Below are 25028 nucleotides of genomic sequence, written 5' to 3'. Positions count from 1 at the left end.
CAGCTGGGTCTGCCTATGCTCTGCAGAAAAAAGCTGCCAAGCCTGGTGGCAGAGGCATTCTGTTCTCCTGCCTCGCCTAATAGAGCAAGGCCAGATGGGAGAAGTCAGAGTCAGGCTGTTGTTCTGTGGAGGGGCTTTGTGGTGAGGAGGGGGTTCTGGGCCTCCTGGCTCTGAGGCAGAGCAAGAGACAGATGGAAAGCCTCTTTGATGTAGGAGAGCCAGACTTAGCCTAAACTTCCTATGCGGCTGGGTGGAGACAGCCTTCCAAGGAAACAGGCACCCTGGATGGAACCTCCAGGGACTGTCCACAGTGCAGGTATCTAGCCTTGAGTCTCAGGAGCTGAGAGCTGATTTCTTTAGGGAGCTGCTTGGAGGCCAACAGGAAAGAAGAATGGCACTAGCAAGCAGGCTATAGGCTGGCCTTGCTCTTTTTTCTCAGAATGTTCTTTTAAAAATCTGCCCACACAAAACCTGCTCATACTAATTAATATTTGTGGCAAGATTATAAATATTTTATTGTTACTGTTAATTACTGGAATGTTTCGTGTCTATGCATCTGGGCCACACCAGCCTTCCCTCTGAATCCTTAGGGGGATGTGCATCTGCCAGCCAACTGCTTATTAAACCACCTCCCTCTAAGCTTCAGAACCTTCCACTTCCAGGGTGGGATTTGTAGGATCAACTGTAAAGGAATGACAGCTGGCAAAGCAGAGGAAAAGAGACCTGGCTCAGTGACAGAAAGGCTGCCTGTCCCCACTCAGTGTGAGAACAGACTCTGTGTTCTGAGTCCTCCTTGTTCAGGTCTGACTCAGCTCAGATCCCTTGGACAGTCCCAGGATTTCCAGGCCAGCCTAAAAGAGCTCTTTAGTGATAAGATGCAAGTTTCCAGTGTCTCCTTAAGTGTGCTTCCTCCATTTGCTCCAGCAGTAAGACCACAAACAGCTCACCGCCATTTGTTCCATCAGCCTGGGGCACTAAAAGCCTGAGGAAGAAGATGTATGGTTGTGCTACTGCAGCAGCTCTGACTAGTGCCCCAGAAAAGACCACAAATGTCCTGCCGACCAGGAAACAACAGGTTTCTAAGAACTGTAAACTTGGGTGGAATTAATATTTTGAGAAATGTTCTGACTAGACAAAAGTTGCCTCAGTCAATCCTGGCCAGCCACAGGGAAAGAACATGTCCACCAGAAGCAAGCCTGGCCCTGGGAAATCGGGGTGCCCACTGTCGGGCTGAGGAGACTGGATGGATGCCAAAGAAAAGTGATATCAGAAACCTGGGGGTCCCTGAGAGACAGACGGCAGGCAGCAGGTGGGCACGAGGGCATTGTGTGAGGGCCAGGCTGCACCACTTGTCCATTCTTTGCCAGTGCTCACAGGTGAGGGCCAACTGAGCACTGCCAGGCACCCTGAAGCCCTGATATGTGCAGACACTGTGGTGCTGCCCTGAGGGGGCCTGATGCTCAGAGGCCTCATCATGCATCTCTCATCCTGCCCTCTGAGCCAGGAAAGGCACTAACCAGGGAGGCCTTGGGAGGCTTTAAACATTTTCCTGACCAAAGGCAGGTGAGCCGCCTTGATACAAATGCCAGAAGCAGCAAAGCAGTTCTGTAAGGTGTGAGGCTCGCATCCCCCAGCCATCTAGTGAGCCTCCCAGGAAAGCTCTTCAAAGGATGATGGGAGGGAAAATGTGCCTGCCTTAGAGCCCAGAGAGAGAGATCCTGTGACCACATCACTCTCTCTACTGCCCACAGGAAAGAGCCCAACACTCTGAGCCCAAATGCCTTCCCAAGCTCTCTCCCCTCAAACTCTCTTTTTCATCCACCCCAGTCACCTCAGTATCCAAAAGCTGTAGGACTCTCCAACCTCCATGTCTTTGTCCCCATTGCCCTTCACCCAAAATGGGCCCGCAGGCCTCTCTAGAGACTCACCTTCTCCAGGAATTTCTCCCAACCCACCAAACCCCATAACTTGCTCCCGTGTGCCAGCTCACGGCATTCCTCCTTGGCACCAACTACTGTCCCATAATACCATGGGACATCAGATCCAACCTGGGAGGAGGAATCAAGGCACCATCATCTTGACTTTCCCCATGGCACCCTTTTCCATGCCTGGCACACAACAGATGCTTAATAAATGCCATGACCAGTTATCTCCTAAAGAGGTTTTCAAAAAGCTAAGAATGAAGAAGAGAACAAAGGAGGTGACTGGCTCTTCCCTGACAGTCTCCCCTGTCCCCTGCCCCTGTCAGGAACAAGCAAAACAAACTAAGCTCCACTTAGAGTCTCTCCCACTTTGATAAGGTCTGTTTAGGAGCAGCATTCCAACCAGAAACTGACCTCCACTTAGCCCTAGGAGGGGAGGTCACTGAGCAGAGGCCAGGCTGGGCCTGCCTTTTAGGACTGACTGCCATTCACAGCTCCCCACCCTACACAGCCTGGCCCTGGTGGGCTGAAGACACAGGACCCACCTCCATCAGAGCATCAAGGCTACTGTGCACAATTTGCATTTTTACACATTTGTCCTTGTAAAGATAATTTGGTATGTTAGAGTCTGTTGCCTTTGTTGTTTTTTTTTTAAAGCAAGAAAGAGCAAAGCAATGGAAATATAGGACTGGGCCACCTGCTGGAGGTGTAGGCAGGCGGGCAGTGGAGGAGAGGCTACCACTGCATCTGCCTCTGGCCACAACTGGGAAGATAGGCCACCAGCAGAAGCCAAGCGCATCAAACACACTCTCCAAATCACAGGGCCAGCAGACATGAAGGTGCTCCTGGTCACAGGGGTAGCAGGGAGCCGGACTGAGAGCTGAGCATGCGGGTCTGCGCTGTTCCCTGAAGCGAGCCGTGACAGGTGCAAGCAGAAAGACAAAGCCTGGAGAACAGAGTGTGGTCAGGGTTAGGGGCAGCACGGGCAATATTGGTGGAGGCAGCATGGGGTGAACAGGTGAAGATGAGCACAGACGGCACACAACACAGACGGTGACAGCATGGAGGTTGAGGATGGATGGCCACAACAGGGGCTTGGCACAGGGCACCCTGGGCTCTCCAGTAAGGCCCACACCCTACAACCTGGGGCTCAGGGTAGCCTGAGGCTCCTCACTGGCTCTCTCCATGCTGTCAGTGCAACTAGGTAGGCATCACCACCCTTGGTGGATACCAGCCTCCAAGGCTCCCACTCTTCTGACCCTGGCTGCTCCCCCTCCCCAACCCCTCAAGGGAAACACCGACACACCCCTCGGATCTTGGTTAAGCTTTGCCTTCTCGGAAAGGCCTCTTACCCCACCAGGCCCAGATTTCTCTGTGATGAACAAACCCCACCTCTCTGGTGCTGGCATCAGTTGACCCCCAGCCCTCAGCTATGTAACTGACTGATTTGCACCAACCTCCTCTACAGCAGGGACCAGTGCTGTTCTATGCACCTGGCACAGCACCAATGGAACCACCTGAATGGGCATGGCCACAGGTAGGCCAAAGACCCTACAGGAGGCTCAGCCCCAGACCTACCACAGCACAAGGCCTACGGCCTCTGGGGCCTTTTCTGACTCTGGTGTTCTGAGGTGACATGGAGCACGACAGGCAGAGAGCAAGGATTTTAGTCCAAGAGAGCCACTACTGACATATCCCAAAGCGGGGCTGAGCCAGGCCAAGTGACGAACCAAGCCATTCCATAGTGGCCAAGCTCCCTGGGCCCTCTGCTGAAGGACAAGGGAAACACACAGATTCAGTCTCTGCCAGGCTGGCAAGCACAGGGCCTTCCTAGTGTCAGTCTCACCTCTGGCTAAGGGTGGAGGGAGATTCAGACCCACTCTCTCGGCTATACCCTGACTATAGCAGGCACTTGTGGATGAGTGCCTACCTGCCCTCAGCTCAGGTTCCTCTTGGGGAAACAAGGGCATGACCACACCTGCAGGGCAGTTATGAAGATGGAGATATGCTACTACCCTGCAGGCACCTGCCCAGAGCCCAGCACAGAGCAAGCACATAGCATTGAGTGGTAGGGCAAAATTACACACAGGCACACAAACACACATACACACACACACACATGCATACTGTACACAGGGTAGGGGTAGGTCTTGTTCAAAGATCTCCTTATGTTGTTTGAACATATGTAAAGGGCAATCACTGGGAGCCCCCTGAAGGTCACAATGTGCTCCTTGGATCACCTTGTTTTCCTGGTCAGGAAGCTTCAACACTAAGGATTTCAGCCCTGTGGGCAAATTCCAAGAGATGAATGGAAGGGAGAAGTTAGGCAGGTGGGGAGCACAACCAGCCAGAGCTGCCAGCAGCACAGCCCGGAACAAAGCTTCTCTCTGTTGTTCTCTCTCTTGCTCTCTTTCTCAGCTCGGCCAGAGGTCAGCTGTGAGTGCCCTCCTGGCTGTTCCGTGAAGGGCTGGCTTTGACACCAGGCTGTGGTAGAGTCAGAGTGACCTGAGGGGCCAATTCCCAAGGCTTTTCACCAGAGTTATGCACAGGGTGCAGGATGCTCCCCACCCTAGTGCAGGTGACACAAGGTTGCAAGTGAGGGTGGTTCAGAGAACAAATTTGGGTCCTATGAAGCAGCTATTATCAAATGTCAGACAACCCCCATATACCTGGAGATATTTTTCTAAATCTTTTCTAAATCTTAAACCAAATCAGAATTGATCCTAGCTGATTTCTGGTTCTGAAGCAAAGGCATACTAATGTGGGAAGGCAGCTCCAATACAAGGTCTCCTAACCACGCCCAAGGAAAGTCCTGATGCCTGGCTCCCTCTCCCACTGCTGTCAAGTTAATTGTTCTGTGGGGGTGGGAAACTGGGATCCAGAAAGCCCCATGCCCAAGCCCACTCTGGAGCTGCTGCTTCAGAGGACACTACTTCCACCTCTTGTGAGGCCATGCCACTAGCTGGAGAGAGCTGGGGTGCAAACTGAGGGGGACTGGCCCCAGAGCTCAGGCTTTTCCTTCTATGCAGTGCTACCTAGGTCTTGCCCTAGCTCCACCAATGACTTGGAGAACTCCATCTAGGAGCTGGCTGCCATGAGTTGGCACTTTTGTTTAATACTCATGAGGAAGACATTACCTCCATTCAACAGGTGAGGAAATTAAGAAGTGAAGTCCTTTGTCCAAGGTTGCAGAGCACATATTTATTTTGGAGCTGGGACTGGAAATCAGATCCTTTGACCAGGGCCTGCTGTGCACTTGCCTCCCTGTCTGACCTCCTCATCAGACTTCCCCATGACTGCTTCTCCTCAGCTGTACCAGGGCTAGAAGCACCCATCACCTTCCTGGTAGTATGAGGGCTCAGCGGTGGCCCCTCTCCTCCCACAGTAGACCCAAGGCTGGTTTCAGGCCAAGAAGCTGAGTGGAAAGTAGGAGCTATATGTTCTCCTCCCAGGAAGGAGAAGTAGGAACAGAGGTGGGCAGTGTGGCCCCTTGAGGCCACCAGCACATCCCCTGACACCAGCAATCTGCTGCTTCTCCCTGGAGCCTGAGCCTTCCCCTAGAACTAGCATAGCTGCTGAAAGGGCCACTTTAACATTCTAAGATCACAGCTATTTTAGGACCCCAAACATTTTCATGTTGCAGACACTGCTTTCTCTCAGAGGTGAGGCAACTGAGTTCTGAAAGCACTATGCAGCCAGGCCTGGGCAGAGCACACAGGTGGCTAGTGCGGGGCTGGGACTGGGCAAAGGTGGGCCATGGGATCCTGATGGCTTTGTGTCATTGACAGGAATCACTTTGAAAACATTTTTTTAAACAACTGTTCAAAATTGTGCAACCACTGAAACCATATTTGAACTTATTTGTATGGCTCTCTCTGCAAACTTCTAGAACAAAAAACTAGCATGTTGGCACCCAGGACCTGTCATGCCCAGTTGTCATGCCTGAGTGATCTGCAATGGCTCACCAACAGCTTTATGCACACACCTTTGCCAACATGTGACAGCTGGCATCATGGCCCCTTTCTGAGGCACTCCTGTCTCCCTCCTTTCCTGCTTCTAGAGGCATACTCAACTCTAATGAGCTGACATCCAAGCACAGTGGTGCATGTGGTGTGAACTCAGTGGGAGCATGCAGAGCTGCAGAGGACAGTGCTTGGGTTCCCCAGCCCAGGTGCATGTGAGCAGGGCCACATGGCATGTGGACAGCCAGGAAAGGCATTCCTCTCCTGAAAACTTTGGCATAGTGCTTCCTCCCAGGAAGCAGCTGGCAAAAACTAATTCCCCGAGCAGGGGTTTGCAGATAGTATGTTTTCTCAATATTCTCAAGAGTAAATGGTTGGGAACATGCTGATTAACTTAACTAAGAAGGGGAAAGAGGATCTTAACAGTGAAAGTCTGCAGAACTGAAGATTGGAGAAGCAGGTTGGTCAGCTCCTCCCACCTCTGCTTAACACTCTGGGGTGGGCAGGGAAGTGCCAATGCTGAGACTGGGAGTAATGACATGAACCTTCTGGGAGGTAAGAGACACAGCACACACTCAGATCCTCAGCCTCTCTCTCAACACGCATGCTGCAAATCCAAACCAAATCCAGGAGGGGACACTGCAGGTCTCCTTTTCTTTCTTGAGAACAGCAAATCCTGCCCCCAGAGAAATGGGAGCACTGGCCCCCTTGTCATCCTTCTTCAGCACTTCTTTAAACCTGCTCTCAAGCCCCACCCACTCAGTTCAGAATGCTGGAGGTAGATGCCCATGCGATACCCAGGAACCCGAGCACTGGGCAGGGGCCTCAGCAGGGTGCTAGAGCAAAGGTGGTGGCCCCCGCCAGACCTGTACTGGGACTGAACTTCAAGGCTACCATGGTGCCCTAGAGTGTCCATTCTTACTCCAAGGAGCCACTCTATAAAGACCACCTGGCAGGAGGCAGAGCACTGGGACCAACTCTACCCACCTACTAGTGTCCCCATGCCTTTGGGAACACAGGGCAAGGCCTGTTTTCCCAAGCCTAAATGAGATGAGTGACATAGGAGTGAGGGCCCAGGTGTCTTTCAGCATTGTCACTACCTCCCAGGACTCCACTTCAGTGGTCCTCTTAAGTCACCAATTTGGCTTATCCCAGCAAGTACCTGTCACTAGCTTATCACTACAAAAATGAGAGAACATGAAGCAATCGAGCTACAGGCCAGCATGCAAGCCTCCTAATGTTAGTAAGGAATGTGGTTGAACAGTCGCCACCTGCCCCATCCCACATGGGATGGCCACACATATGGTCCCAGGTGACCCCATTAACAACTTATTTGGATTCTCAGGGGTGACATACTTAGAATTAGTCACGGCCTTCCCTCAACCGTCAGAAGGACAGAGCAGTAACAATGTACTGCTGAATAATGCAGGTGTCACTAAGATAGCTGACTGCACCAGGAGCCACTCCAGGAGGCCACAGTCTTCTAACTTCCTTTCAAAGTAGGTATCATGTCCCCATTTTGCAGATAGGAAAAAGAAGGCTCAAAGAGGTGGGATGCCATAGCCTGGACTGCCCCTCCCCTGGCTCCCAGGTGGGCAAGCTGGCAGGTGGCGACCCTGAGCATGTCTCGGAAGCACAAGAATCACCGTGAATCCATGAGGTTAATGAGCAGCCGCAACATTGCCCGTGTCACCCCAGACCCAGCACCCCCCCTCACCAAAACAAAGCGACAAAATGAGTCGCCCGAGCACCCTCCCCGTGATTGATGTGCCGCCCTGGGCTGGCAGTAGGGAGAACAGGGACTGTACCGTCCGGCGTTGCCTGCTGGTGGGGTTTTTTACATTTGACGTAATCGTGGTCAATCGGAGTGGCTGTGTAAGGTGGGGATGTCAGACCTGGGCCAGAGGAGGAGGGGAGGGAGGCTCCGGGGCCCGGCAGTGTCCCAGCTGAAGAGTGGGAGTCCTCGTCCACCAGGCAGGCCTTCTCCCTGTGGGAACGGAGGTTTGGAACACAGGTCAGAGTCTCCACCTCACATTGAAACAGATGTGTGCTGGTAAGGGTGAGTGTCCTTCCCAGGGCCTGCTGCTCCCATGCACCTCTGGTGGCCCCCACCCCATCTGCCTGGTGTCACAGAGCCCACAGTTACCCCTACAGCACCCACACAGGCTCTGGCTCCTAACTGGACACTGCCTAATGTTTCTGGCAGGGCGTGACCTGCATCTCTGAATCTCAGGCCCTAGGAGGCTCTCTAGGGGAGCCAATGAGTCTTTCCTCAGAAGCACCCTTGCATCTCTCCATACCAAGTCTATGCCTTCTGTGTGACAGCCTGACAAACTTAAGCCCTGACAAATGGGAAGACAGAAACACATCTGCATTTACTGCATGCTCACACATGTACAAGGATATGTGCTGCAACAAAGTTGAGCAGAAACATCAGAAACACTCTAAATGTCCACTGGAGTGGTTACATAAAACATAGTACATCCATACTATGGTATAGTAAGTAGCCACTAGAAAGAATGAGGTGAATGGGGTACTATCTCCATGGACTGTGCCCAGATCCACTGTCAGGGGAAAAAGTAAACTCTAAAACAATACCATCTATAGTTCATTTTTATAAAATAAAAGAAACCCTACAATTGTATGTGTACATTTAAGTGTTATAAATGTACAGAAAATGATTTAGGAAATTAAACTGTGAAGAGTGGCTAACTCTTGGAAGGAGATCTGTCACATTTTAGTCTACATGTTTATATACTACCTGAATGTTCTATAACTAGAATGTATTCATGTATTATTTGCATAATTAAAAAAATTTTAACAGAATTATAATCAATGAAAGAAAAGTATCACTGTATGCTGGGGGCCCTTTGTGACTAAAAAAATGGGTATCTATAACTTCTGAGCACACTAGCTGCCCACCTGAGTGGCCTGCCATGCCTGGGCCTGAACCTCCCATAAGCTGAGGGGCACACTCTCTGTGGAGCTGGCTCACCTGTGGTGCACATCACACAGGCTATCTGTGGCCAGAAGCACATAGCCCTCAAGCACAGGGCCTGGGTGCAGGCCTCTCTGGCACTCAGCTGAACCCCACACAGTGCCCAGCCAGGGAGTGGTCTCAGAGATGGAGTGAGCTGAGCCCTCCCCTGGCTCCCATGTGGGCAAGCTGGCAGGTGGTGACCCTAAGCATGTCTCGGAAGCACAAGAATCAGCGTGAGTCTATCAAGTTAATTGGCAGCTGTAAATTCCCCATGTCACCCCAAACCCATCTTTCTCCCTAGGACCTGCCCCTGAGGATGGGGCAGCACCGGGACCTGGGCCTGGAGTGAAAGAAGTCTGGGCTGTGGAGATGACTTACAACTACAGGGAGACCGGGGTCAGTCCAGGCCTACTGAGGGGACCACACCTGAGCCCCAGTCTCTCTGAGCTCTCTGGCACCACAAGAGAAGCCCACACTTCCCACACTTCTCACTGCTTCTCAGGAGAACGGGCAGCAGACAAGGCCTTGGCATAGGACCCAGGGGCAAGAGTCTGCAAAGCAAAAACTAACTTTCTACAGTGTTCTGCACAGAACAAAGCTGTGCCCCAGTTCAGAGGGCAGGAGGGCATCGGCTTCTCCCCAGGACTTCCCCTGAGGGTGGAGTAGCACCACATGTGACCACAGGGTAAGGGACTCACATTCACCCTCTCCTTCTCAGATTCAACAGAAATACCTTGGCCCAGCAAATGGGAGTTTCCAGATGGGTCCTAGGGACTCCATGAGTTCTAGTTTACTGTTTACTGTGTAGCAACCCTCTGAACAACACATTGCAGTAAACGAGCCATCTGGGATGCAGATGGGGTAAGCTGCTAGAGGTCGCCTAAAGGGTGCTACTCACTTTTCTGAAGCTTTGGGTGTGTTCTTCTCCTCGCCCCTGGCAAAGGGTCCTTCTGCAGCCTCCTTCATAAAGTTGACCAGGACCTCTGCACCAACCCCAGAATCGGGCTTCCCCAGGAGCTTCAGGATGGAAGCATGGAGCCGAAAGTACACCTAGGAGAATGACACCTCTGGTGTGAGCAGCCTTCCCAGTTGCTAAGATTTGTTCCACAGGCCAGTCAGCCACACTGGAAATGGGCCCATGACCAGGGCAACAGGCTGCCACACACTGCCTGTTTTTGTTAGCTTTTAAACCAGCCATCCTACAACTAATTTAAAACAAGCTGTGAAAATTAAAATGTATACTGTCAGCATTCCAGCTTCAATGTTCACCCAGTAACTCAGGCACATGGTAGTGAGATGAGAGTAATAACCACTCATTATGATAACCCTTCAGCTCCGTTCACTGGGGCACTGCCTCCCGCCACAGTGCTGCTGTTCTTTGTGCCCTTCAGTGGGTACCCATAGAAACTGAGTCTCTACATCTGTCTCCCCACTGAACTCTGGACTCCCTGAAACAAGGACTAGGTTGGATTTCTGTTTATAGCCCAGGCCCTGGGCAGAGCCAGGCACCTACAGGGCTCGAAAACATCTTCCCCATGGGTGTGGCGGGGGGATGGGTGGGCAGGCAGCTCATTGCATCCATTGGGCCCTGTGCTTTCCTCCATTTCCTCAAGTCCTTACCACATTCCTCAAGTTACAATGGGCGAAGAACTGCCCAAGGCCCCACAGCCAGGAATGCCCAGGGCCAGGTTAAACCCAGGTCTGCCCTGACCTTCTCACGCAGGAGTGGGTGTGAAGCAGACTCCCACTTGGAGGGCACAGTGGGTGGTATGAGGGCTGAGAACTGCTCACTGCAGGCCCTGGCTAAGCGGCCCCCCTCACCCAGGTGAGACACCTGCTGGCAGCACTCTTGAGGGGGCATCCCAGACAGAGGGGGCTCACATCCAGAGCCCCTCCACCTCTAGCCCACCTATGGAGCCCAGAGAAATTGGCCCAGCAACTCCATTTTTAGATGTAGGAAACCACTCGAGGCACCCATGCACAATCAGGTGGCCAAACTTGGGGGAGGGCAAAGCATTCAACTGGTAAAGTTCATCCAAGTGGCGGGTACAGTATCTTGAATGAAGGCACAATAGCAGAAAAGAATTTTTGTCAGGAGAGGGTTAAAATCTTCAGAGAAATGTCATTTTTAACACAAGATATACACATATACCAGCTGACTCAAAGTTACATAGCTACAGTTGTTGCATGGAATAGGATGCCCCCCAAATTAACTATGTGTGCTTGCTCTCCTTGGAGTCAGCACCATATGCTGGGGGAGGGTGGGCCACACATCTAAGGCCTTGGTTCCTCATCTGGAAGCTGCTGGGACCCCCGGGGCTACCATCCTGCCTGCTCATCTGCTCTATCAGGCAGGAGCAGAGGCCAAACCCTGAAGAAAAAAACATGGAGGAAAAACAGAGTTGACATCATCTTCCTGAGGGCCACACACAGGTTCAGTGGCTTCCCAGAGGTGCCATGTAAGAATGCTGGGCTCAGTAGGCATCTGGCCCAGCGCCTCTCTGTTCCTGCAGGTGACTTAAGGCAAGTCACACCACTCCTCTGGGCCTTAGCCTTCTCACCCCCAAAGTGGAGTTCTTCCAAGGCATATGCCCTCAGGTGGACAGCATGAGCACTATGACAGGGAAGGACAGGTGACCCAGGGCTGCGAATGACAGCAGCCAGGCTGCTGCTGCTGAGATACCGTTCGACAGGAAGCTGTGTTTCCACACTTCTCCATGAGCCCAGTGAATATGGGCCCATCACCCAGACCATGAGTGCAGTGGTACGATCACAGATCACTACAGCCTCAACCTCCTGGGCTCAAGCAATCCTCCCACCTCGGCCTCCCAAGTTTCTGGGACTACAGGCGCATGCCACCAGGCCTGGTTAATCTTTTATTTTTTGTAGAGATGGGGGTCTCGTCATGTTGCCCACTAGTCTCTGAGATCCCCAGCTCTATATCTCAAACTCCTCCCAAAGTGCTGGGATTATAGGCGTGAGCCACCATGCCAGGCCCCCCCAAATTTTTTTTTAAATCATACTTTTTTTTTTTTTTTTTTTGAGACAGGGTCTCACTCTGTCACCTAGGTTGGAGTACAGTGGCACAATCTCGGTTCACTGCACCCTCCACCTCCCAGGCTCAAGTGATCATCCCATCTCAGCCTCCTGAGTAGTTGGGACTACAGGCCTCCACCACCACACGTGGCTAATTTTTAGAAGAGACAGGTTTCACCATATTGGTCAGGCTGATCTCGAACTCCTGACCTCAGATGATCCACCCACCTCAGCCTCCCAAAGTGCTGGGATTACAGGCATGAGTCACCACACCTGGCCAAAATGAGACATTTTTGTTTGCTCATAAAATTAGCAAATATTAAAAAGAGAACCTCATCAATATGGCTGAGGGAAAGCAAACACTCTCATCGGTCAGTACAACCTTGGGGCAAGTAGCCATTGATGAGCAGAATGTTAAACAACATGGCAATTCTACCTTTGGACTTTAGTCCTTAGAAATACTCATGATGTGCTCCCTGCTACAAGTACAAGGACATGCACTACCTGTGCCTTGTCATAGCAAGAAGTGGAGAGGAAACCAAACCTATCAAGGGGCTGTGCAGATAAACAAATGCCCTGCTAAACTACAGGGCACTAGGGCAGGCAGGGAAGCTCACCACACCTTCCATTACATTTTGTCCAGCGAAAAGGCAAGCTGCAAAATCATAAGAAAATGTTACTACATATTTATATGTTAATAGGAAAAAATCTGGACATATGGGGACATAGCAAACTGTTAGGGTTTATGGAGGGGCATACTGGAATCATTAGGGGCCTTCACATTCACACTGTACACTTTTGAGTTGTTTGAATTTCTTTAAAACACACACACACACACACACGCACACACAAATACATGTTAATTTTATAATCAGGAAAAAAAATCATAAAGGCAGAAAAAAGCAAGCAACAGATTCTGTCCACACTCCAAGAGGCTTGCTGGACATGTGGGACTGGTAGAGACCGGGCACATAGCCTCAGAAAAGGCAAAGCCAAGATGCACAGGGCCTTCAGAAGCTTCAAGTCCTGGGCTGAACCAGATGGTGGACATCTAGATGTCTACCATGTCCTTGGTTTTCCTGCCTACAAAATCGACAATCATGGCTTCCCAGCCTGCCTCACAAGACTGCTATGAGCAACAGTGACAGCATTCATCAGAAACACTCTGGAAACCATGAGAGAAAATCCAGGCAGTAAAGAACGGCTCTTTTCTTGAACAACAATCAGAAGATCCCAAATTGGGAGTCAAGACAGCAGGCTGCTCACCCTAGCTCAGCCCCTGCCAACCTGGGTAGCCTGGGCACAGGCTGGGGCCTTGGATGTCTCGTTTGCACCCTGGAGGCAAGGGCGCCTGCTCTCCCTCCTGTCAGGCTACAGGGTGTGAATGTCCTGGGCCTGGGAGATGCTATGTGGCACTGACTGTCATCACCAAGGTCAGGTTCTTAATGAGGAAAGACAATTTTCTTCTGAGAGGTAAGAACAAAATGATCACTCTCCCAGAAAGGATGATAAACACCCCTTGGGAAAAGAGAGGAAATGATGTTTTAATTCAATTGCACATGAAGCTGCTCAACACGGATAAGTTTGCAGCAGGTTGAAGGGCAGTCACTGGAACCTTGAGCCCCATGCCCAGGGAGATAGAGAAACCAGCCTGTCCCTGCCCTGCTTCCCCACCCTGGGCCAGCATGGTGTCACCTCCAGGGCCTCCATGGCCAGCTCGGGTGGGTTGTGGTAGTGGATCTTCTTGGGGTAGCGGGCAGCCTCCTCGTGCAGGTAGTGGCCAGCCTGCCTGTAGTGCAGCAGGTAAACGGTGGGTGGCTGCTGCTGCTTCTCAGCCACCTTGCCCAGCATGTAGTGGATGAGCCACTCCTCCTCGTCACCATCACCCTCGCAGCGGGCTGCTGATGTGAAACAGTGCTTGGCTGTCTCTAGCATGCTGTCGCGTCGGCCCTCCATCTGTAAGAAGATCATGAGACTGCGCTGGCCTTATGCCTGAACCTGCCCATGGATCAGACTTTTTCCTGTACAAAGCTCTGCTGACCTATTTGCAAGTTTATACTCCCCTCAACAACCAAGACACAGAAATGCCCTCACCATTTCACAGCTGGTGGCACTGAAGTGTAGAAAGGCCTAAGGGTTTCTCAAAAGCACACACCAAGCAAGGCACAGAGCAGGACTTAAACTCAGGTCACCTCATGTCAACCAGGGTACTTTTTTCTGCTTCCCCCTGTAGCACCTAACGCAGATTCACCTAGCACCCTGCTCCACAGCACTGGAGAGGACATTTACTAATACTCAGCACCCAGTGCTGTAGAGCACTGAAGAGGGCATGTATTTAGCACCCCGTTCCACTGCACGGGAGAGGGTGTATACCCCTGGGGTGCAACAGGACTTCCCACCATCTTCTCTGTGCTCTTTAAGACAGATGTGGAGTACTTGTAGAGGGGCAAATTCCTGAGCCCTACTTAAGACCCACTGACTGGGAGTCTGCATTTGCAGCAAGCACCTCCAGCCACGCTCTCACAGACTGAAGGAAGGAAACAGCTAACACAGAGGATCACCTTTTAAGAGGCGTTCCAACTTGGAGAGCACTGCTCTCCAATCCTGGTCAGCTGCCAGGCAAACTCATGCCCCCTCATTCCAGAACTCTGGGCCGGAAGCTAGAGAGACGCCTGCCTGTGTGGGCCCACAGAGCTGCTCTGAGCAGCCCAGGTCTCTGATCCCTCCTCTCTGTGGTCCTGGATCAATGGCAGGGAAGCCAAAACCTCTTCTTGCCTGACCTCAGGGGCCAGTGAGAGGGGAAGAGGCTGCAGGCACTAGTCTCTGGCAAGGGCAGCTGCTGCGGCCTGCAGGAGGTGCCTCATGTTCTTATCCAGCCAGGTTGAGCCTGCCCTTGGATGTCTGTCCAGTGGGTGCTTGTCTATGTGAAAACCTGTAGCAATGGCCCCAGGACTGAAATAAGGGAGCAATGTGCTACCCACTGCTCTGTTACACACTTCTCAGGGGAAAAAATTAAAATGACCACACAGAAAGTGGGAGATCATCAATGGGTGAAATACAGTGGAAAGGATCCCAGTGCAGGGCCAGACACGGGACCAACCAAGCGACTCCATCACACCCTCTAAGATGGGCTTCTGTTCCTCCAAGATGGGCTTCTGTGGCAAATGTGTTGAAGGAAAAGGCGATGGCTAAAAGGATATCCTTCTACTTGAATTGCTTTGTAGCTGTGTGACCTGGACCAACTCACTAGCCCCCCTGCCCACCCTGTTCTGCCACTGGCACCTGTAACAGCTATCTGCCAAGAAAGAAAGGGTAGCTGTGAAGAGCCCCATCTGGGCTGGCATCTGGTACCATGCAGACCCTTGGGAAGAGTCGAAGCCCCCACCCCTTCCCCATACAGGGCACACTGCCAATGTCCCTGTCCTTGTGGTGTGGAGGGCCTCAGACAGGAACAGGAGGGACAGTCACTGAGGGCCTGCTGTGTTTCAGAAGCTCTACTAGACACCATCTCACTACCTTGCCATCCTCAGAGCAGAATAGGCACCTCACTCACCTCGCATATGGGGTGCTCAGGAAATGGCTGATGGCAGGTGTTCCCAATGAACTCTCACAATACTGCCTTAGAGAAGGAACCACAACAGGAATGTCAGGTTACTGCTTCTAGGTCACACAGCTAGAAAGCTCTGGCTCCAAAGCCTTTCCCCTTGCCTGAGAACTGACATCATGGGGAAAGTATTTGTTCTCCTACACCACCACCTCTGAGGAGTTTCTAAGCAAAAGCTGAAGCACACAGCAGCTCAAACAGCTGCCAACATGTGTCCTGCAGCCCATCCTGCAGACACAATAAATCCAGATGGAAAAGTAGCAATCAGGGGACTGTGTTCCCGTGACACATTTCAGGGTTGAAAGCTGTCTCTCCAGAGGTGGAAAGAACCCAGGAGGCACAAGATAGCTCTGCAAGGCAGTTTTCACCCTCGGCAACTATGAAACACTTCCCCCTACCTTCCCTCCCTCCCTGTCGGGACATCTGCATTGCGGGTGGATTTCCATGTCTCTCCTGCCACCCTAACACGCCAGCAAGATGGCTTGGGAACCCAGTTTCAGGATCTGAGCTTCCTGGGCCAATGGCTTCCATAAGATCAACACTGAGTTCAGTCCCAAAGGCTATGAGCCTAAGCAGAGGAAAGAACAAAGCAAGGGGAAAAAGTGTGTGGAAACTTGAGGTCAGTCTCCTTACCCACTCCCTGACTTCCCTGCTCCCTTCCTGGGGAGACCACTACAAACAAAGCTCCACAAACAAGTGCCATTGGCAGAAAGGGAACGCTGACTTCTCACCCTATTTATTTCCCGGAAAACTCCCACTCTGCCAAATCTCATTTGCCATCATTGGCGGGAGATGAAGGAGAAAATCCAAGGACCATGATCAGCTCAGCCCACTGAGTCCCAGCAGAGGATAATGCTGCTCCTGCTGTTACAGGGAAGGCCCCTTGGGGAGTCAGGCTCTGCATCCCAGGGCAGCAGCTTCAGTCCCCAGCCTGCCCAACTCTGGGGCCACCGCAACACAAACGGAATCCCACAAGGGACTTTTGTGCAAGACAGTTACAATAAAATAGGGTTACAGCACTTAAAAGGAATGTACTAGATGCACAGGAATTATCATGGCTAGAACAGCGTGGTGCTGAGTGAAAAAGGAAGCTGAGTACCATATACAGTGTGATAGCATTTAGATTGGTGTTTTTTTCTAGGAATACATATTTATGTATAAAAAGTACCTTTTTTACAGTCTGGAAAGAAACAAGTCTAACTGTTTTTGAGATAGTAGGGGCAGCCAGAGGGATATAAGCTTTGCCCTTAATATTGTAACTGATTTAAAGAAGCCTGTGTCCCTTGTAAGATTTAAGAGTAAATTTTTTTTTTTTTTGAGACAGAGTTTCACTCTGTCTCCCAGGCTGGAGTGCAGCGGCATGATCTCAGCTCACTGTAATCTCTGCCTCCCAGGTTCACGCCATTCTCCTGCCTCAGCCTCCCGAGTAGCTGGGACTACAGGCACCCGCCATCATGCCCGGCTAATTTTTTCTATTTTTTGAGTAGAGACGGGGTTTCACCATGTTAGCCAGGATCGTCTCTATCTCCTGACCTTGTGATCTGCCCGCCTCGGCCTCCGAAAGTGCTGGGAATACAGGCGTGAGCCACTGCACCTGGCCAAGAGTAATTTTTTTTAAGACGGCAACGTTGAAGAGGAGGCGGTGCTGACACTTCTTTCCCCTATCCTCTTCCAGGATGCAGTGCTACTGCACTACTGCTCCCGCTGCACTAGCCTAAACATGTCAGTATGGCTCCTTTACTTCCATCTCAAGGAGCCAAGGGTACCCTACTGAACAGAGACCTAAGGGCCAGACTCGGCATCCTGCACTAGGGTAATCCCCTACCAAGAGAGACTTCCAAAATCCCAACCTAAGCTCAAGAATTTTATAAGGACCCAACAAGCTCCTTTGAGGGAACAGGGAAGAAATAGCTACCTCTGGTGGCCAACACTTCTCCCCTCTTTATCTCTCAACTACACTGTAACCAATGGCTGACCAGCTGGGTCTAATAGCCTGTCCCTAAATTTGTCTACACTAGACTGGGTGTCCAAAGACCAGGGACCAAGTTGTCACTGACCATGGTATGGCTTGAGCTTCATGAGGAGATTCATCAGTGAGCTCCTAGCATGGAAGTGTGGACAAGAATAAAGTACGAATGAGACAGAGCTTCGTTGACCTGAGGGCACTCTGTCTGGACAAAAGAATGGCAGGCCCATCTGCAGCACCCACTCCTCACCTGCTGCACGACCTCAGGGGGCAGCTCGCCTTTCCACTGCTTCAGCTGGCGTGAGGCGAACGAGTGCAAGGCATAGGACATGGTGCCATACTCAATCCATAGGGACAAGTTGGAGCTGTCAATCTCCAGGGCCCGACGGAAGCAGTTCAAGACAGGCGTAGCATGCTTCCAAATGGGCCCATCACTCTTCAGCTCATTGGAGTTCAGCTTGTCCTGAATGCGGCTGGCCCGGGCCAGAGCCATGCCTGCCCAGGAATCAAACCTGTGGTGGTAACAAAAGCACCAGCTAAAAACACTACTACATGAAAAGCATGGAAGATAATGATAGGCTAGTGGACAGGCAAATGGACACCATGGAAACTATCTTCCCACACCAGGGCTCAGAGCCCAACTCTGACACTCACTAATGCCATGACCATGACCTAGACCAGCCATGTCTCTGAGCCTTCATTCCTAACCTGTGACACAGGGCTAAGAAGACCTACCTCAAGAGCTGTGGGCATTATGAGACAAAACGTATTTTAATCACTCAGCACCTCATAGGCATGCAGTAGCTACTCTAATGGATGAGCTCCTGGACTCTGTTCCCCTGCTTTGCGGGGTTGCCTACAGAACAGCTCTGGTGGAGAGAAAAAGGAGTAGTCTACAAGACAAGTCAGCAGCGGTCCAGCCAAAGCACCAGGAAGACCCTCAGCCAGGTGTGACCTTACCTACTTCTGTGCGGGCAGAGCCTGCCATCAGCACATTTGCCAACCAGAAGCATGGGCAGCAGAGACCTCAGGACCCCAGCAACCCAGCTTCTACCCCATTCTGTCTCTGCGACCCTGAGCAGACCCTGCCCTTTCCAGCTCAGTTCTCAGCAGTAAAATGAAAAGTGAGGGACCACCTGAGACCCTACGATTCTGAGACTACCTGAAAGAAACTGATAGTGAGAACACAGAAACCTGTCTGAGAGGAGGAATGGCCACAGAGACACCAAGACTAAGATGATCTCTGGGCACTTGATAGTCTGGGATTTGCTGAATGCTAGTACAAAGAACAGAAATGGCAGCAATCAAATGGACAGATGCCACCCTCCCACATGCCAATCGTCCTTAATGCACTGCTAGCACAGAAGACCAGATTAAGCACCAAGTCTCGCCTGGTACCTGCCAATTAAGGCCAGAATGAAGGTGGCCAAGGCCTGGAGCCCAGGATCAAGCCATCAAGGGCTTTCCTGGCACTGGGGCCAATCCCACAGGAGACCCTGCCTCTGTGGCAGGGTTGCCTAATGGGCCAGGCTGATGGGTTGATACCCTCTAAACAGGGAGGTATGAAGGTTGGAAGGACGCCCAGCTAAGCTGCCATGAGCCTTCATTCTGTTGAATACAGGGCTGTCAGGTGAGAGGTGCCATGCAAAGACAGGTGGGTTTTATCACCCTCACTTTTCAGATGTGGAAGTAGGGGAACAGAGGAGGAAACCCTTACTGTGGCGCAGTGAGCACTCAGCCAGACTGAGCACAGATAGGGCTGCTCTCTCTCACTGGTTCCCAGTCACCCTGAGAGGACAGCCAGGGCTCTGCCACATGGCTCCCTGCCTGGAAGAAACCACAGGCTAAGCAAAAGAAGTTCTGTGAGAACCTTTCACACAAGCTACACAAGTCTTGCAAACTGGCTTCTCCACTCACACCCAGTCCCTTCTCTCCTCGGCCAGATGGATTCTGACAAGGTGGAATTCTCTGGTTTGCCCTGAGTTAGGGTGGTTCTGTGCTCACCCATGGCTCAAGGGCAGCTATCACAGCCTGGCCTCTGAGTCCTTCCAGAAAGTGTGCCTATAGATGCTACTGTGTACCTTTAGACACAGGTCAGCCACAGTGGGTAGCCTCCTTTTCACCTTCACCCAAGGCTTACCTCCTAGGTATGATAAAATATTCCCTCTTAATCAAGTGCATCAGACTTCACGAATGTAGAAGGCTCCTTGGGAGGCTCCAGGCAATCACTACATTTTTTTTTTTTTTTTTGAGAATGAGTGTCGCTCTGTCACCAGGCTGCAGTGCAGTGGCACAATCTCGGCTCACTGCAATCTCCGCCTCCCGGGTTCAAGCAATTCTCATGCCTCAGCCTCCCAAGTAGCTGGGGCTACAGGCGCCCGCCACCACGCCCAGCTAATTTTTGTGTTTTTAGTAGAGACGGGGTTTCACCGTGTTGGCCAGGATGGTCTCGATCTCTTGACCTCATGATCCGCCTACCTTGGCCTCCCAAAGTGCTGGGATTACAGGCATGAGCCACCACACCCAGCCGCAATCACTACGTTTTAAGAGAAAGCCAAACAGGGCTCCACAGGAAGAGAGCATGAGCTTCATGTGCAATGAGCTCTCCTACATGCACCATCATGATAATCGCTACAGCTAACAGTGCACTGCATCAGAGCAAAAAAGAGAACTCTGGCTTGAGTTTTTCTATTACTTGTCCCCAAGAAGACAACCATAGTTAAGAAGCCTGCAGTGGAAGCAGCAAGAGTACACATCCTGGGGCTGTGAAAGTAGGCAGCACAAAACCAACAAGATGGAGCCAGGCTGCGCCTCCTTGCCCTGCACACCAGGGTCCAGATGGACACCTTGTACCTTCTCTAATAACCCTTTACCAATAACCCTCCCAGAGGACTTTGGAAAAGAGGCCCTCTCCTCTGCTCTTCTTTTCATGGAAAACCTGCCTTTCCTAACAACGGCAAAGTGCTAAACCACCCTCTCATTCCTTTTTCCCTGGTCTCTTTGCAATGGGCCGGGAAACCCAAAGTGGCCCACTGAAGAGCTTGCTGAGCTGGAGTCACCCCAGTCATCCCTGCAGCCAGCCTAACCTCATACTCTGGTCACTGACCTATTGGGGCAGATGCAGATGTCATGCATGTAGAACTTGATGGCCTTGGACTGCTCCTTGTTTTTGAAATGATAATCAGCCAGGAGGTAGTAAAGCTCGTTCACCACCGGAGGGGAGGGGTCAGCCCCCTCCGGGAGGCAGGGTACCTGGCAGGTGAGAGGAAAAGTATGAGGGGAGGTGAAGTCAAGGACTCAGATGTGACCAGTAAACCCAGGACTGTTTAGTCACAGGACAGACTCTCCAGCTTCCCCTGCCCCTCCGTCTGGTACAGAGCAGAAAAAGAAGCAAAGGAGTATATACAGCAGTGGCAGAGGGGAAGAGTGTAACCCAGCCCGGTCCCCCACCTCCTCAAGGTTGTGGGCCCACCTCAGTTGAAGTTCCCTCAATGTAGGCAGAGACTTTGTCCAGGCTAAGTGCTGGCCTCTCCGTGCGAGGCACAATGGTGGCAATTCTCTTCAGCAGGTTGGCCAAGTCAGCAGACACAGTGCTGGTCTTGTAGCTGTCAAATTCAGGAAGGGTCTTGGGCTTAAAATACTCAAACATAAACAGGGCATCCTCCCATATAAGATCCACCTTGAAAAAAAGACAGAAGGCAGATTCATAACACAATCAGGGTAAATGAAAAGGGAAAAACACATTCCTCCACAGAAACGCATTTTGTCCAATGTAAATGAGGTTATGGCATATTGGAGAGCCTAAAACAAATCCCCATGATACTTAAAAAAAAAAAAAATCTGCACTACAAAAATCAGCTGGGTGCGGTGGCAGGCACCTGTAATCCCAGCTACTCAGGAGGTTGAGGCAGGAGAATCTCTTGAACCTGGGCAGCAGAGGTTGCAGTGAGCCGAGATCGTGCCACTGCACTCCAGCCTGGGCAACAGAGTGAGACTCCGTCTCAAAAAAAAAAAAAAAAAAAAAAATCCGCATGCCCACTATAATCCCCAAATCCAAGTGTCTGAAAAGCATAAGGCTGGTCTGCAGAAAGACAGACATTGGAAATTACAAGCTGCGCTCTATAAGCCCACGTAGCTGAGCCAGAGGGTGGGTTCCATCATGTGGGGGGACCTTCGGCCAGCGACAGACCCTCTCCACTTGGTAGACAAATTATTGAAGGAGGGCTGACTCCAGGGAGGGTGGCCCTAGGTTTGGGGTCCACAGCAGGGGCTCTATCCTAAGGAGCTTACATTTTAGTGGACGGAATCCCTAAGATCAGACATAACTGACAGTACTGAGGAGCCATTAGATAATATACTCAATAGCACTCTACAAAACAAAACAACACAAAAATGGAAAACCTCTAAGGAATTATTCATATCCAAAATGGAAATAAACTATCGACAATTGCCATGCTACATTTTTTGGTTTTAGGGTAGTTTTGTTTGCTGTTTGTTTTTAGAGATGGGGCCTTGCTCTGCCACCCAGGGCTATTCACAGGTGCAATCACAGTGCACTCCAGCCTTGAAATTCTGGCCTCAAGCAATCCTCCTACCCTCACCCTCTAGACCAGCTGGAACTAAAGGTATGCACCACCATACCTGGCTCTACATATTAGTCAACATTAGTTGAATGTTAGTCAACATTTATGAAAATAAGTTTTTGCAAGAAAAACCCTTGTCCTTTGATAGACTCCATCAGACTGTCTTCTCTCCTCCTTCTGATGCAACTCCAAGCAGGACTGCCAAGATGACTGTTGACAAATATGACATCCTTCAAGAGAGCTTACACCTCCTGCTTCCCTCTTCCTTGGGCCTACTGCAGCACCCTCACCTGCTGGACTGAGTGTTCCTCCAGGTACCTGGCCTTGCTCTTCTTGCTGGGGAAGCTGTACAGGCAGTAGAAGCACTGCTCCAAGGCTGTCTCCAGCTCCTCCTTGTAAGGGTGCGTGTCTTCAGAGGTGGATGCAGCCAGTTCCTTCTGGAGTACTCGTACCTGTGGTGGGCAGAAGAGATGCCTGAGGTGAGGGCCTGTAGCCACTGCCTCCCTTTTACAGCAGGGCCCCAGACAGACCACCACTCTATCAGCTCTTTTAACCTGAGGTGGCTATGTCTGTTGGGCTCCTGCATGACTTGATTCCAAAAATACCTGTTTCCCGGAAAAGTCTTGTTATCCTAATAGGAGCTATTCTGGTCCCACCTCTGGGCCCAGCAGGAGCCTCCTGATGGGTTTACCAAGCTGCCTTTCTCCTAGCATACCTAGCCAGTTTCTACCAGCCACCAGAAGAAGATATTATTTGCCTCCTGGGAACTTCGCTCATTTATTTAGTCATTCATTTCTTCAATGAATAATTACTGAATACTTTCTTATAATAGACATAGTATGACATAGTCCTTGCTTTTTAGAAGTTCAGATTCCAATGGAGAGAATAAAGTTAGATAAATGTTTATAAAAAATAATTATAACATGAGATGATAAATCCCACTAGGGCTAAAAGAATCTCCCTCAGACAAACATAAATGAGGATCAGAGAGGATGTGAACAACATAGTAAACAAGTTACATCTATGAATATGAGAGCTGACAGCTATTGTTATGCCCAACTATTAGCAAATACACATTATTTTCAAGCATCCATGAGATTTTTGCCAAAACTGGATGAAAAGCAAGTCTAAACAAAGACCAAAAACTAGATATAATACATACTATATCCTCAACTGAACACAATCCAATAATATTAGAAATCAATTACATAAAAATAGCAAACACCAAATATCAGAACATATGGGAGGCAGATAAAGATGTGTTTGGGAAAACTTATAGTCTTCAATACGTGTATTAGAAAAGTGAATACTGGCTGGGTGCAGCAGTTCATGCTTGTAATTCCAGCACTTTGGGAGGCTGAGGTGGGAGGATTGCTTGAGCCCAGGAGACTGAGACCAGCCTGGGCAACAAAGTGAGACCCTATCTCTACAAAAAATTTAAAAATTAGCCAGGTGTTGGGGTGCACACCTGTAGTCCCAGCTACGTGTGAGGCTAAAGCAGGAAGACTGCTTGAGCCCAGGAGGTCCAGGCTGTGGTGAGCTGTGATTGCACCACTGCACTCTTAGCATGGGCAACAGAGCAAGACCCTGTCTCAAAAAAAAAAAAAAAAAAAAAAAAAGAGAGAATAAAATCAAGGAAGACCTCTGAGAAGAAAACGAATTTTCTTGTTTTTTTTTTTTTTGAGATGGAGTCTCACTCTGTCACCCAGCCTGGAGTGCAGTGGCACGATCTCGGCTCACTGCAACCTCTGCCTCCCGGGTTCAAGCAATTCTCCTGTCTCAGCCTCCCAAGTAGCTGGGACTACAGGTGCCTGCCACCATACCCAGCTAATTGTTTTATTTTTAGTAGAGATAGGGTTTCACCTTGTTGGTCAGGCTGGTCTCAAACTCCTGATCTCAGATGACCCACTTGCCTCAGCCTCCCAAAGTGCTGGGATTACAGGCGTGAGCCACTGCGCCTGGCCCTAAATTTTTAAAAATAATAAAAATAATAGAAAAAAGATAAAAAAGAGTGAATACTAAAATAAGCATTCGATTCAGTAAGTTAGAAACAATACAGAGTAAATTCAAAGAAAGTAAAAAGAAATATTAAAGTGGTAATGAACTAGAAAGCAAAGAAACAATGGGTCAATAAACCAATAGTTGGTAATTTGAAAAGACTAATTTATATAAACCTCATGAAAGACTGGTTTTTAAAAGGTGGGGGGAGAAAGCACAAACTATTTTAGCAATGAAAAAGGGGCATAACTAGAGGTACAACAGAACTTTTTAAAGCATAAGCAAAAACCAAGAACAGCCTTATGCTCTAAGTGGAAACTGTTACAACAATATAATTGACTTGAGAAGAGAAAATCTAAATGGACCTATAATCACTAAAGAAAGAGTAGTTTAGAATTTATAAAAGAGAGACAGAGTTCTAGATCACAGGTGGCAAACCACCCCATGGGCCAAATCCTGCCCTTATCTGTTTTGTAGGCCTCGGAGTTAAGAACGATGTCTGCATTTTTAAATGACTGATTGAAAAAAAAGTTAACAGAAAAAAACTTAACACATGAAGATTATATGAAATTCAAATTTTAGCATCCACAAGTTTTGTTGGAAGAAAGCTGCAGCCACTGATTTACGTAATATCTACGACTGCTTTTCTGAGGCAACGGAAGCCCTGAGTAGTTGCAACAGAGACCCTAGAACCTACAAAACCTCAAAGATTTACTATTTGTCCCTTTACAGAAAAAGCTTTGGTGACCCCTGGCAAAGGGTATAAGGGGGAAAAAAAGAAAAAAAAACTGTAAGGATTGAAAAGGAAGGAAAAAATAGTTATTCATGGATGATATGACTATCTACATAGAAAATTCAAGTCTACCACCCACTAAAATTAACAGAAGTAATAAACAAAGGAACTATGCATAAGAAAAAATTATTAAAAAACTAATGCTCCTGCATGCCCACAAAAATCAAAGAGAAAAACTGACATT

The 25028-nt window shown here is 50.0% G+C and overlaps 1 protein-coding gene across 9 annotated transcripts in view; it reads right to left on the bottom strand.

Moving 5' to 3' along the window:
- Positions 1-25028, bottom strand: part of CABIN1 (calcineurin binding protein 1) — a 163667-nt gene that overhangs the window by 75983 nt on the left and 62656 nt on the right. For all 9 annotated transcript variants that reach the window (XM_050745881.1, XM_050745883.1, XM_050745890.1 and 6 more), the window contains 7 exons: positions 22344-22505; positions 20943-21149; positions 20577-20722; positions 17721-17982; positions 13596-13856; positions 9763-9914; positions 7693-7871 (listed from right to left, as the gene is read on the bottom strand). In XM_050745881.1, coding sequence (XP_050601838.1) covers positions 7693-7871; positions 9763-9914; positions 13596-13856; positions 17721-17982; positions 20577-20722; positions 20943-21149; positions 22344-22505 — 1369 coding nt within the window. The remainder of the gene's footprint in view (positions 1-7692; positions 7872-9762; positions 9915-13595; positions 13857-17720; positions 17983-20576; positions 20723-20942; positions 21150-22343; positions 22506-25028) is intronic.

This window comes from Macaca thibetana, chromosome 10 (genome assembly GCF_024542745.1).
Source record: "Macaca thibetana thibetana isolate TM-01 chromosome 10, ASM2454274v1, whole genome shotgun sequence".
Classification (NCBI taxonomy): Eukaryota; Metazoa; Chordata; class Mammalia; order Primates; family Cercopithecidae; genus Macaca; species Macaca thibetana.
Note: the sequence above shows the minus strand (reverse complement) of the source record. Positions and strands in the feature narration are given on the sequence as shown.